The following is a 12,771-nucleotide window of genomic DNA, read 5'->3' on the forward strand; positions in this document are numbered from 1 at the left end:
TTGACATTGATAGGGAGTGGTCATGACTTAAGTTAAAACGAGAAATGAGTGAAACTTTATTCTTATTGTTTATGATTTACTTGTAAAAGTGCATTGGGGACACTAATTTCATTTCATGATTATTCAAATATGCTGGCAGTTCTGGAATTCTAACAATCTAGTGTTCTCTGATATATTTCATGCGTTGTTTTCCTTTTGTTCAGACTGAATATGCATCGTGTGGCATGTTATTTTCTATTGCCCTTTTCATACCCACAATTTCAAACTGTAGTTTGCACTGTCTGGTGTAGTGATCTATTTAGATTTGAATGTATGTACAAGAAACAAAACTATAGTAACCAAGTTTGAACAAGATGGCCACTGAGTCAATTTTGGGACTTAACGAATTCGGTTGAGAATCAGAATACCCATTTTGTAGGGCATGAGTTTAAGATAATAGCACTTTTGGTGCCTAAAATTTTTATAATTTTCTATTAAGTGCCTGAATTTCTCCCTACCCCCTTTTTTGCTGGTGCAATTGAATGTTTAAACTTATAAAAAATTTACAATCAAGTTTATTAGCACTTTTCTGGTTATTTGAAGTGTTGTGATTGATTAAATATTACATACTGTTGCTTAATTTTCCATTTAAGTGCACATATGAATTATTTTAATTAGAAAATAAAATATGCGTCACGTGAGTGAGACATGACTCTCCATCCCTTCCCTCCCTTCCCTTCTCCCCTGTGTCTTCTATTTCTCTCACTTTCTCTCTTTGTAAATTATGAAATGTTTTTATTTATTAGGAATTTATTTTTGGTCTAAAATGAAAATAAAATTGTTCCTTCATTGAAAATTTAACCAACTTAAAACATCATCGCATAAAAGAATTGAGATTTAGGATTCAAAAATAAAGAGAGAACGAGAGTGAGAAAAACAGTCAACATGCAGGAGTATATAAGGGCTCAAGCAATGCAATGGACCAGACAATATGGGACAAGAGACAAGACAAACTAGACAAAAAGTTGTCCTGTCTTGCGTTTGACATACTCAATGGAGAAAAAAAAGGAGGATTAGATAGTTCAAAAATCTACTTGTGACTTGTCCATTGAACCAATGAACAAATGATATATATATATTTTTTTCCATCCATTAAAGTAGCCAATATGTCTTCTTCTATGAAAAATAAAGACAAATTTTATGTTATTTTTATCCATATGAAAAGCCACTTCGTTGCAAGTTTTTCGTTTTGTTTAAAGAAAAAAAAAAAGAAAAGTTTAGGCAGTTAGAATGAAAATTGATTAATTTGGACTACTGTTTCTGAATGCCTCTATTATTGAGCTGAAAATTTTTCTGGTGAGCAGATTTATAGTGGATTTGTCACAAACCTGAATATGGACAAGGTAGTAGGTGCTAGTAACAAAGAACTGATCAAAAGTATTGATAATAACCTCCAGTCCACTTCAGGTCTTAATGTTGAATAATTTCTTTGTGAAATTGACAGGAAATTACAGAAACCAAAAATCAGTGAAACATAATGATCATAAAATAAGATAGCAGTCTTGAAAGAAATCTTGGCTTTAAATCACTCAGAACAATTAACAAGAATGCCATAAAAATTATAAAGGACTACCATACAAAGAAGCATTTTTGTGTGTGTGGTTAAGGAAATAATCAAATGGCTGAAATATCTACATTTAGACAAGTCTTTATGGGGAAATCAAAGGATGATAATATAATTCAAAGCGCCCTGCTATTTTACAGATATCACAAAAAGTTGTAACAAAATTGGCATGTTTGATCCAAGGTAAACATGGGGTGCCAGCCAATTACTACTAAGTATAGGACATCAAATGTAAAGCACCTTATTATTGAAGTTCTATCTCAGCATGTGGAAAACTTCCACTGTACTCAAAGAACTTTTTGTTGTCAGGGAGGTAGAGACTTCCTTTGTTTGAATCATAATGACTTGCAGAAGTAGATAGCATTTCAACATCATAGTCCAGACCAGCCTGCTCTGCTATGTTCTCTATCTCTTTGACCACCTCTCCCATTGCAGGCCTGTTGGCTCTCCATTCTTCAACACACCTGATTGCCAGATCTACAAACTTTTCTAAACCTTTCAATGTGTTGCCCACGCTAATGGCAGGATCAAGGATCTCATGGAGGTTGTATAAATCTTTTGTCTTATCCATTGCCATCCTGACCACTGTCACAATATGTCTTCCATGGTGTATTGGATTTCTGCCAGTAACTAATTCCAACATTACCACTCCAAAACTATAAACATCGCTTTTATCAGTTAACTGCTGGGTCATGAAATATTCAGGATCCATATAGCCCTGCACCAATAATGAGAATCTACTCTCAATGAAATTCCACATTTTGCTTATTGGAATCTTCATTAAACTCTGGCCTTTATCCTACATGGATTTAATAAAATATTCAATTCTTAATATGTTTTAAAGACATGCAGTTGGATTTGTTTGACAAGATAATCTTGTCATTCTATTCATTGTTTTTCTTTTTTCTTTGCCTTTGAGCCAATGTCTTCCTTCATGCGCCTTGCTGCAGGATACCAGGTTATTTTTCTGCAATGATCATCTAGATAATGGAAACCCCTTAGGCTTCTGGAAATAGGATTGTGCATTCTTGTGGTGCCTTCTCAGGGTTAGGTCCGGAACTACCCACAGAGTGGTGAAAAAGAAATGATATTTGTCTTTCACAAATCTCGTTCTATTTTGTTAATATTCCTAACACTATTATTATAAAATAGTTACCAAGACTCCATTAGTGTCTGAAGAGTTTGGAAAAATGTTCTAAAAACCTTTCCTATGTATGCATTACTATGTGAAATGATTACTATCCCATGTCATTAAATGTAACTTTTATTATATCTTTTTTTCTGCAAATTGGAGGGTGGGCACTGGACAAATGCAGTGGATTTTCATCAATAAAAACATATATTTTTATCTTTTATGTATTTGGGATTTATTTGCTTCTTTTATTAAATTTTTGTAACTGTTCTTGTTGGAGATTCTTCTCATTCTCCCATTGAGGGTTGTTGATATAGTTACATAATATTAGATGTTTTTTTTTTTTGAGCAAATAGAATTTAGTCATATCTCAAATAATCTGGACCTTGATTCTCTATTTTCATATTTTCTTCCTTAAGAATAATGAAAAGGAAAAAAAAAAAAAAAAGAACTTGTTGGAAAGATGATGTACTAACCATTGTGCCTTTGACCTGAGTACTAACATGACCCTCAGTGCGGTCCAAAAGCTTTGATAGACCAAAGTCAGCTACTTTTGCAGTTAATTGATCATCCAATAGAATGTTAGTTGACTTAATGTCTCTGTGGATGATGGGTGGGTTGGCAAGCTCATGCAAATAAGCGAGACCTCTGGCTGAGTCAAGGGCTATTCGAAGTCTCCTTGCCCAACCTAACTGGATACCTGACTTACCTGCATAATTCATTAGTTGATTGTCAAATGAAAAACTGGGAATTGCATTAAAATTTGTAATGCTCCGGATAAAAGGAGTCTTTTGATTTTGATGTGGCCTTTTGCGCATGGAATAACACGTCTTTTAAAAATTTGTCACTGGCCAGGTGCCTTATTTTCAGTTTTATTTTGTTTTTACTGGGATTGGTTTCGTACCTAATATAAATTCATCTGGTCTGCAGTTTTCTGATCTGGTGTAGTGGAAGGAATGAGGGGTTAATGAGGAAGTCCCCAGTATGGTAGGAGATCCTAAATTGAAGAGAGTTAACTAGGGTTGCAAACTACTTCTTTCACAATTGATTGCGTGACAATTGACAAACTAAGCAACTCTATCTTATACAGGAGCTCATTAACATTTTAAGCAAAGCTGGAGTAGAACTCTAGTTGGCTTGATAGGCTCATTAGTAGTTGAGGTTTAATGCACATGAGGCATGGTTTGATTTAAGTTGTAAAACTATTCTCTTATATTGATGATTATTATGATACTTATTCAGTAAGGATAGCCATTTGATTTACCTTTTGTGAATTCAGAAACTGAGTCTCAACAAGTACTGATATTCATTTTAAGAGGTGTTTTGAAGATACCTGAAATGCTATCCTTTAGATTACCATTTGAAATATGCTCATAGACCAGCATCTGTTCATCTAGCTCATAACAGAAACCCACTAGGCTGACTAGATTCTTGTGATGAACCCTTGATAGAAGCTCAATCTCAGTTTTGAACTCAACATTACCCTGCAATGACCCTTGTTGAGCTCTCTTTATAGCAACTACTTTCCCACCAGTAAGAATTCCTCGATAAACCTGAGGACACATTGCAAATTGGATGCCAAAAATTGGATGAGAAAGAATTTTGCTCAACAACATATTAAATAAAAATAGAAAAACATGCTATCATTTTAAATATGATTACTAGTCCTTCTGTCTGACAGTGGTAGTGCTCAAATATTTTGATCCTCAACTCAACTAAGTCTTTATCTCAAAAATTTGGGATCGGCTATATGGATTCGCTTTCTCCACTCTAAATGATTTTGGGTTAAATCCTCAGAAATGTGTAATGCTTCTAGGTGATGTTGTACTACTCTCATCCAAGTTAATTTAGGTTTACCCCTTTTTTTTTCTATCCTCTAATCTAATGTGCTCTACTTGTCTAACTGGAGCCTTTGTATGTCTACGCTTCACATGACCAAACCACCTCAATCTCTCTTCTCTCAACTTATCCTCAATTGGCACCACTCCTATCTTTTCTCTAATACTCTCATTACGGACTTTATCTAGTCTATTATGGCCACTCATCCACCTTAACATTCTCATCTATGCAACTCTTATCTTAGACGTATACGACTACTTCAGTGTCCAACACTCACTACTATATAACATGGCCGGTCGTATGGCTGTGCGGTAAAATTTTCTTTTCAACTTATTGGGAATATTTAAAGTGATTACTTTGAGACAGTACCACTCCATCCAAACTAACTCCTTCCCTATCACCAGTTTGGCCTTCACTGAACTTGCAATGTATGTATTCTGTATTCGTTCTACTTAACTTACCCTAACGTGTTGTTGCTACTGCCACTACATACCTTAACGTGACAGAACAGAAACAAATTTATCAGCAGTGCCTTAGTATTGATATTGTTTATAAGGTTCTGAAAAAGATGCCATACATCCAAGAAGTAATAGCAGGTGATGTTTTAGTAAACTAACTACACCCTCAAAAACTAGTTTGGCTTTTAAAATGTATTTTTTCGGTGCTTATTTTGCTAATTATAAACTTTTTTTTTTATGAAAATTTAAATATCTTGTGCCATTATGTTGTTGGGTTTGAGTGAGAAGTGAAGTGAAAATCAACCATTTGAAAACCTTGGCTAAGTGAAGAATATATGTGTGGGAAGGACCTCATAGTTCCCTCACCAGGCCTTGCAGATCCTCTCCAGAATTGTGAGCCCCTGTCTTAATCTATGTAAACCATCTGTTTCCCTTTTACTACTTCCCAGAAAGAATTAGGAAGATAAAAAAAAAAAAATCCATGCCAATATATTAACTTACCTTCCCATATCCCCCAATTCCAATAATGTTGGCATCTGAAAAATTGTTAGTGCATTTTTTAAGCTCTTCAAAGGTGAAACATCTCACTCCATTTATTTGTGGACGGCTTAGAGCACTTTCATTTCGGTCCCAGGATGCTGCATGTGTACAAAAAAGGAATAGTGAGCAATTTCATGGGGTTCCCTATCATAAAGTTGGGAAATCTTGGTTTTTCATTACCAAATGGATCTCTTAGACGGATAGCTGCCTCAGTAGCTGTATCAGCTTTTCTTCTTTGTTTGAATGCATAAATTCCGGCCACAAGTAATAGCAGCACTAGTATAGAACTACCAATGGCTGCTCCAATGATGATTCCTTTATTTGATGATTTGTTTGGTCCTGCACAGCATTCATGCATTACATTGAGCTAGATGGTCAAAAATTTCTGAGGGCTAATTTTATGGTGTACAAGAATTTGGAGTGTTTTGAATCTCAGTTGTTTGGACTCGAAACTCTTGAATCTTAATAGTACTGTAGACTAGTTTCTTAGAATTGGCATATTCTGTTATGTTTCGGAGACTGTAAAATCTATGTGAACAAACACTAGTTTAGTTCACGCATAATATAGTTTACCTGAAAAATAATCATTGTTATCAAGAGTGAAACAGAATGGTCCGAAAGAACTTGGACGCTGGAAAAATGTTAGGTTGTTCAGCTGAGATGTAATCATAGAAAATCCTGTTCTGTTAAAACTGTCATTATTAGATGGAAAGACTTCTATCCTCAAGTCTAGGTAATCATACTCATCCTTGATTGGGTCACTTAGAGCAATTGAATCCACAGGAAACTGATTAGATTGAAAGGCATCCATCATTAAGGCTTGTAGAGAAATGTGGTAGCTTGCATTTCCCAAGTCTGAGAAGGAAGTAGATCTGAAGTGCATAGTTCCTGTGATTGGATATGCACATTTACAATTGGGACTGCTAATTTGATTTGAATTGCAGTCATGTTGGACACAATTGTTTGGAGGTGTAGAGTATGAAGTTTTTGGCTGTTGCAGAAGTGAGCAGTAGTTTTCTGTTGATCCTCTCGTTGCACAAAATAGATTACCCTTTAGCCTGAAGAAAATTGTATAGATTACAAAAATGACATAATTGTAATACATGATCTGTACATTAGCATACAAAGGCCAATAAAACAGCAAGTTCCTATGGGTAGTTTTGGGAATAAAAGGCAAAACATTTCAAAGAATGTTACTTACATAAGTGTTTTGCTGTATCCTGAACCTTGTGCAAACTCAGTAATGGAATTATTCTGCAAATCAATGACTTCCAACTGTGTGCCATAGTTGGTGCCAATGTCCAAGGTGCCATTTAGCTTGTTGTTGCTCAATACACTGTTGCCATAAATCATACTAATCAGCTCTCAGTTTACCATGTAGATAAATTTTGCAGTTTTTCAGTTGCTTTCCTTATGATTCAATGATTGGAATGTCGTGCTACTAGAGAACACGTTGATACTTACACTGATTGTATTTGGGCAACACTAAAGATACTGTCTGGTATTTGGCCTTGAAGTTGTGTGCGCTCCATTATTCTGCCAGTAAAATTTTTGCTTATTATATTAGTAAACAATTTTATACTTATTGTTCTGTATGCCGTCTCATATTGCTATGCTGGATTGAGTTAGCGTGTGTGGCTGTGTGCCTATGTGTGTGGCAGAGGGAAAGAGAAATATACAATGATGTCAAGGATTGTAAGCTTGAAAACCATGGTGGAATAGATGATGCATCAAAACTATTATTGCTCATGTCCCTGCAAAACAAAAATGGGTCAATAAATAAAAATGCTTAGTATTGTCGCACAAGTGTTCCGGCATATGATAAAAAGAGCTGCAAAACTCATTTTTTTATAATAATGCACTTTAGGTATTTAGTGTTTGCAGATGATCTTGCAGAAACAGGGCTACTTACACATATGTGACTAGGTTCATACCACTAAGGTCGGGCATGGGGCCAGTCAGTTTATTGTTAGACAAGTATCTGAGAACAATTAACTGAAATTATTATTGAGAAAGCATGGAACCAATAGTGGATAACCTAAAATTCTTAGGAGCTAGCAGAGAAACTTTTATTTTAGTAGAAACTTCTATTTGTGTTCTTACAGCTGGGACAGATTTGTTAGGCCTGTGAAGTTCAGCAGAACGGGTCCATTTAATGAGTTCCTATCCAAGCGTCTGTTGCCAGAAAACAAAAAGAAAAAAAAAATTCAAAGTTACTGATAGCTGTGGTGCAGAAAGGGCACAACCTGAAACAGTTATGTTATTAGGAGTACTCACATCAGTTCCAATGATCGTACCAGTTCTAGGGAGGATGGGATGCTGCCACTTAGTTGATTGCTGTCTAAAAGCCTGCTCAAAGTCATAAGATAAGAAACATCAACTAAATGATCCTTATTCCTCTGATGGATAAAGCAACAAGTTTGCATCCTTTAACACTATTTCACTTAATTCCGTAATTTTCTCCTTTTCAGAAGAAGGCTATTCTGGATTAGGAATGCAAACTAAAGATAGTTAGGATGTATTGAAAAGTAAATAAAGCTTAGCTCATTAATTTCCAAATGTGCCTTACTCTGCAGGAGAATAAACCTAGTCTTTACAAATACTAGTGTTATATATTTTCAGTTTTTTAGATTTCAGGGTAATACTTTGCCTGCCATCATAGAACATCGTATATTGTGGTCTTATCTGCATGATGTTTCTTTCTAAATTTCATAAACTCCAACCTTCTCCTCTCCCTCTGGAATATGTTTTATGCCATCTAAAGCATGAATTATTATTATTATTATTATTATTATTATTTTAAAGAATGCGAGCAAAAGTAAACACTGAATCATGAGAATTGAGAAGTTTAATCTTGGTAACTCTTTGACGGGCATTGCTTTAAATTAGCTCAGTTGGAATGCTAGGTAACCTCCTGAATATAGAAAACTTTTCTGCAGGCTAACCTTGGACCTGTGGCATAAATTATTTTTTCGCAGAAGATACACATAGGAGGATGCTTCTGGAAAGAAGAATAAAGCCCAGCAGCTCAGGAAGGCAAATTTTTACTATGCAGTTAGAGATTTGTTCATGGTCAAGTTTACACAACTTTATTCTTCTTCATAATTCATTACTAAGATGATGCTTCTGAAATTTGTGAGGATGTAGAACCTAGTAATTGCAACTTCTTTATCTTTTGTCCTTATTCCTTGCGGCTTCTCACTTCCCTCTTTTGTTAAACAGTTAGGGATATAAGGTTGTGAAGTGACTTACTCATAAAAAATGTCTTTGGCTAAAGTTGGACAACCAGGACTGGCAGCCCCTTCATTTAATCTAGATGTGGCCCTAGCTTTAGTATGTTCTTATTAAATAGAAGCTAATGACTGAAATCCAAGCACCTGTGCTTTGCAGTCCAAGGACTTGGTTCTAGTTCTACTTCTTCAGTCCTAAGCCTTTCTGATACAGAAGTTCAAGGGATAGAAAAAAATGCAATCTGACAACGAGTACTAAATATGTAGTTTCTATATCTTCAAGAACATAGCAGTTGTGAAATTTGCTATTTTCTTACATTTGTAGGCTGTTTATGAAGTAGGAAAATGGCACATTCATTGTGAGATAGTCACATTTGTATTTTTCATCTATCTACATGCAGATTAGCAATTTGATCCTGTGTATAGCTGATCGGTAGAACTTACACATGTATCAATGTCATGCTTGAGCTGAATAATTTGGGTGGAATTGTGCCTGTGAGCTGATTTTGTCCAAGATGACTGCAAATAATGATCAAGTCGCCAATCATTATGTTGGAGAAAATAGAGGACTATAAAATTAAGATATGACCGAATATACTTGGTTACATACAAGTGTCCTGTATTTACTAGCAAATCCAAACCAGGTGAAGTCTCATTAGAGACTGGAATTGTTCCTGTGAGCTTATTGTCGGTTATATCCAGCCAATCCAGATTCAACAGATTGCCAATAGAAGGTGGTATTTCGCCATTGAATTTGTTAGAAGCTAAAGATCTGCAAAGAATTGAAAAAAGAGGGGTTCTAAAAATATGAAAAATCCACAGGTGCAATGTAGGTTCAAGTTTTATCTATGAATTTGCATAGATCATCTGAAAAAAAAAAAAGAATTTTTTAGATTGTGTTCCAATTAATCAAAAGACATCTTGAGTTGGCAGAATTGCTTCTCATTACATGTCTGCAATTTTGTGACCTCCATAAATAATAGCAAGATGAATACCATAGTAGAAGTCCTTACAATGAGATAAGCTTTGTTAGAGATCCTATTGTGTTGGGAATTGGACCAACAAAACTGCAACCAACCAGGGATCTGGCATGAAAAAGAAAATTAGGCAGTGAAGCATGAGGTTGTACCTCCATAAGTTGGAAGAATAACAATTTTCTTACAGGTATACAAGGTTCTTCAAATTTCCAATTGCTGGTGGAAGAGTTCCTTTCAAACCCATATTTTGAGATAAATCCCTACATGTGGAAACTGATAATCAGGGCATCGTATCATCATATAAATATTCATCTTTGAAATGCTTCACATGCTCTGGTGGGTTATTCAAGTGTTACTGGTGTTCATTGCAAAATGCTAGGAGTTCTTCCACCTGATGGTTTCTAAGGCATAATAGCTGGTTCTTGGATGCTGTGATAAATAGTATGTGCTTGTTTGCATATACCTGTACATAATATTTCTAGCATTTCATATCTGGGTATGTACATACACGCGCATAGAAATATTGCAATGCATAAATCTCTTCTATTGCAGATTGATTGTGAGAATCCATGGTAAGTTGGTAACAGGAGTCCATATTTGCTCCTCTTACCATTGTCAAGCCTGCTGAGCTGTGTAGTCTACTATGATTATATTGTAATGGCAAAAGAACATCGGAGAAGTGTAAATAGAAAGAACTTTTTAAGTGGATTATCAAGAACCTATTGATGTATGGGGATGAGAAAAGCGAGGAGAAGTAGAGAACCTACAGATTTTGTAGCTTGGGTAAATTTCCAATGTCTGCTGTCAGTGTTCCCGTCAAACCCATGCCTGACAATACTCTTAAAATGGCAAGTGTTCAGTTTAGCCATAAGCACTTGATAAAGAGGAAATCAGGCTAATGAATGAGAAAAGGAGAACAAGTGTGTTACATGGATGTGATACGTGAATTGGAGCATTGTATTCCGTCCCAAATGCCCCCACAAGGATCAATGCCGATCCAATTGGGTGGTGTGTTCTGCCAGTTACTCTTGACAGCAGACAGAGCAGCGACTGCATCAGGTATCAGAAATAGGTTAAACACTTAAAATGAATTCTCAATACAGAACACATGGGTGCAGGCAGATAAATGTTGCTCAGGAATTTGATGAATTTGTAAGTATATTTACACTGAGCTTGATTTGAAATTCATGCAAGGTATTATCAATACGCGGTTAAGAGGTTTGGTAGCTGCAAGGCTTTCCATTAATTCTGGATTGTGCATGCAAATTCATGAGCTCATATTTTATGTACTTCATATAAGTTCCTTCGTGATCTCAAACTATTATTCTGTGCAGCATTTGAAGATAGAAAATTTTGGCTTTCTCCATAATGAATTGATGGAACCCATTAATTGCAAAAATGGAGTTGACCCCAATAAGTTTGGATGTTAAAATGATAGTTAAAAGTGACTTACAGTCATGAGGATCTGTAACTGCTGCTATAAGGAAAACTTGAAGGCACATAATCAGCAAGAAAATCTGTTTTCCTAGATCCATTTGTAGAGACCTCACTACTTTCTTTCAGTTTCCAAAGCTTAATACAGAATCCTAGTACATCTGACCATCCAATACTACCCAGATTCTAGACAAGCACTACCTGGGTGCCAATTCCTGCTTAAAAAGGGCAGCCATACCTCTGTGACATGTTCAAAACATCTGGAAATATTCTATGTTTTGCAATTTCAACCCCAAAATGAAGTTTCTCTTGGATAAAAGTTCAACAAGTGGCGAATGTTAAATCATACAATCATTTTCACTACTTTAAATTTCAAGATTTTTATATTCTCATAATATATTAAATAAATATAATATATTCAAACATTTTTTATTTGGTTACATTAATAATATTCTAAAAAATAATATTAATGAACTGAAAGCAATGCTGAGGGCTTACAGCTCCTTGAACCCCACAAGTAACGTTCATGCTGAATTTCGCATTATCAATGTCATTTTATGGGAAGATTATAGTAGCTTGCAGTGCAGATAAAAATAATGTTTCAAATGGCAGAAATTAATGTTGGCTAGAGGGGACCATCCCCTTTCATTTTTCATAAGCTTTCACAGCCTTAAAGCAAGCTTAGCGTTAGCTCAACTCGAATATTATAGATGAGTTTGAATAAGTCTACCTTGATTTTAATATATTTAATGTGTTAAATTCAAATTATAATATTAAATCTCAAAAAGACTGAAAATGATAAGACAATGTTGGAATTTGGAATTCTATTATAACAAGCATGTAAATTTAATGTTGGGTAAAGGGGACCATCCCCTTTCATTTTTCATAAGCTTTCACAGCCTTAAAGCAAGCTTAGCGTTAGCTCAACTCGAATATTATAGATGAGTTTGAATAAGTCTACATTGATTTTAATATATTTAATGTGTTAAATTCAAATTATAATATTAAATATCAAAAAGACTGAAAATGATAAGATAATGTTGGAATTTGGAATTCTATTATAACAAGCATGTAAATTTAATGTTGGGTAAAGGGGACCATCCCCTTTCATTTTTCATAAGCTTTCACAGCCTTAAAGCAAGCTTAGCGTTAGCTCAACTCGAATATTATAGATGAGTTTGAATAAGTCTACCTTGATTTTAATATATTTAATGTGTTAAATTCAAATTATAATATTAAATCTCAAAAAGACTGAAAATGATAAGACAATGTTGGAATTTGGAATTCTATTATAACAAGCATGTAAATTTAATGTTGGGTAAAGGGGACCATCCCCTTTCATTTTTCATAAGCTTTCACAGCCTTAAAGCAAGCTTAGCGTTAGCTCAACTCGAATATTATAGATGAGTTTGAATAAGTCTACCTTGATTTTAATATATTTAATGTGTTAAATTCAAATTATAATATTAAATCTCAAAAAGACTGAAAATGATAAGACAATGTTTGAATTTGGAATTCTATTATAACAAGCATGTAAATTTAAAATACATAAATAATC

The 12,771-nt window shown here is 34.8% G+C and overlaps 1 protein-coding gene across 2 annotated transcripts; it reads right to left on the minus strand.

The window, feature by feature from the left end:
* Positions 1–1,558: 1,558 nt before the first annotated feature.
* LOC131171856 (leucine-rich repeat receptor protein kinase HPCA1-like) lies at positions 1,559–11,536 on the minus strand. 2 transcript variants are annotated; one of them, XM_058131918.1, is made up of 19 exons: positions 11,233–11,536; positions 10,709–10,829; positions 10,547–10,618; positions 9,965–10,039; positions 9,816–9,887; positions 9,413–9,574; positions 9,247–9,321; positions 7,850–7,921; positions 7,676–7,747; positions 7,485–7,553; positions 7,252–7,326; positions 7,037–7,108; positions 6,774–6,908; positions 6,146–6,630; positions 5,753–5,911; positions 5,534–5,670; positions 4,069–4,288; positions 3,212–3,444; positions 1,559–2,321 (listed from the first exon to the last, which is right to left on the minus strand). In XM_058131918.1, exons 1-19 carry the CDS (start codon positions 11,312–11,314, stop codon positions 1,848–1,850), a joined length of 2,862 nt encoding a protein of 953 aa, XP_057987901.1. In that variant the 5' UTR covers positions 11,315–11,536; the 3' UTR covers positions 1,559–1,847. The 2 variants fall into 2 exon arrangements, with proteins under 2 accessions (XP_057987901.1, XP_057987902.1); XM_058131919.1 differs by lacking the exon at positions 7,485–7,553.
* Between the last annotated feature and the right edge of the window lie 1,235 nt (positions 11,537–12,771).

This window comes from Hevea brasiliensis, chromosome 13, assembly GCF_030052815.1.
Source record: "Hevea brasiliensis isolate MT/VB/25A 57/8 chromosome 13, ASM3005281v1, whole genome shotgun sequence".
In the NCBI taxonomy this organism is placed as follows: domain Eukaryota; kingdom Viridiplantae; phylum Streptophyta; class Magnoliopsida; order Malpighiales; family Euphorbiaceae; genus Hevea; species Hevea brasiliensis.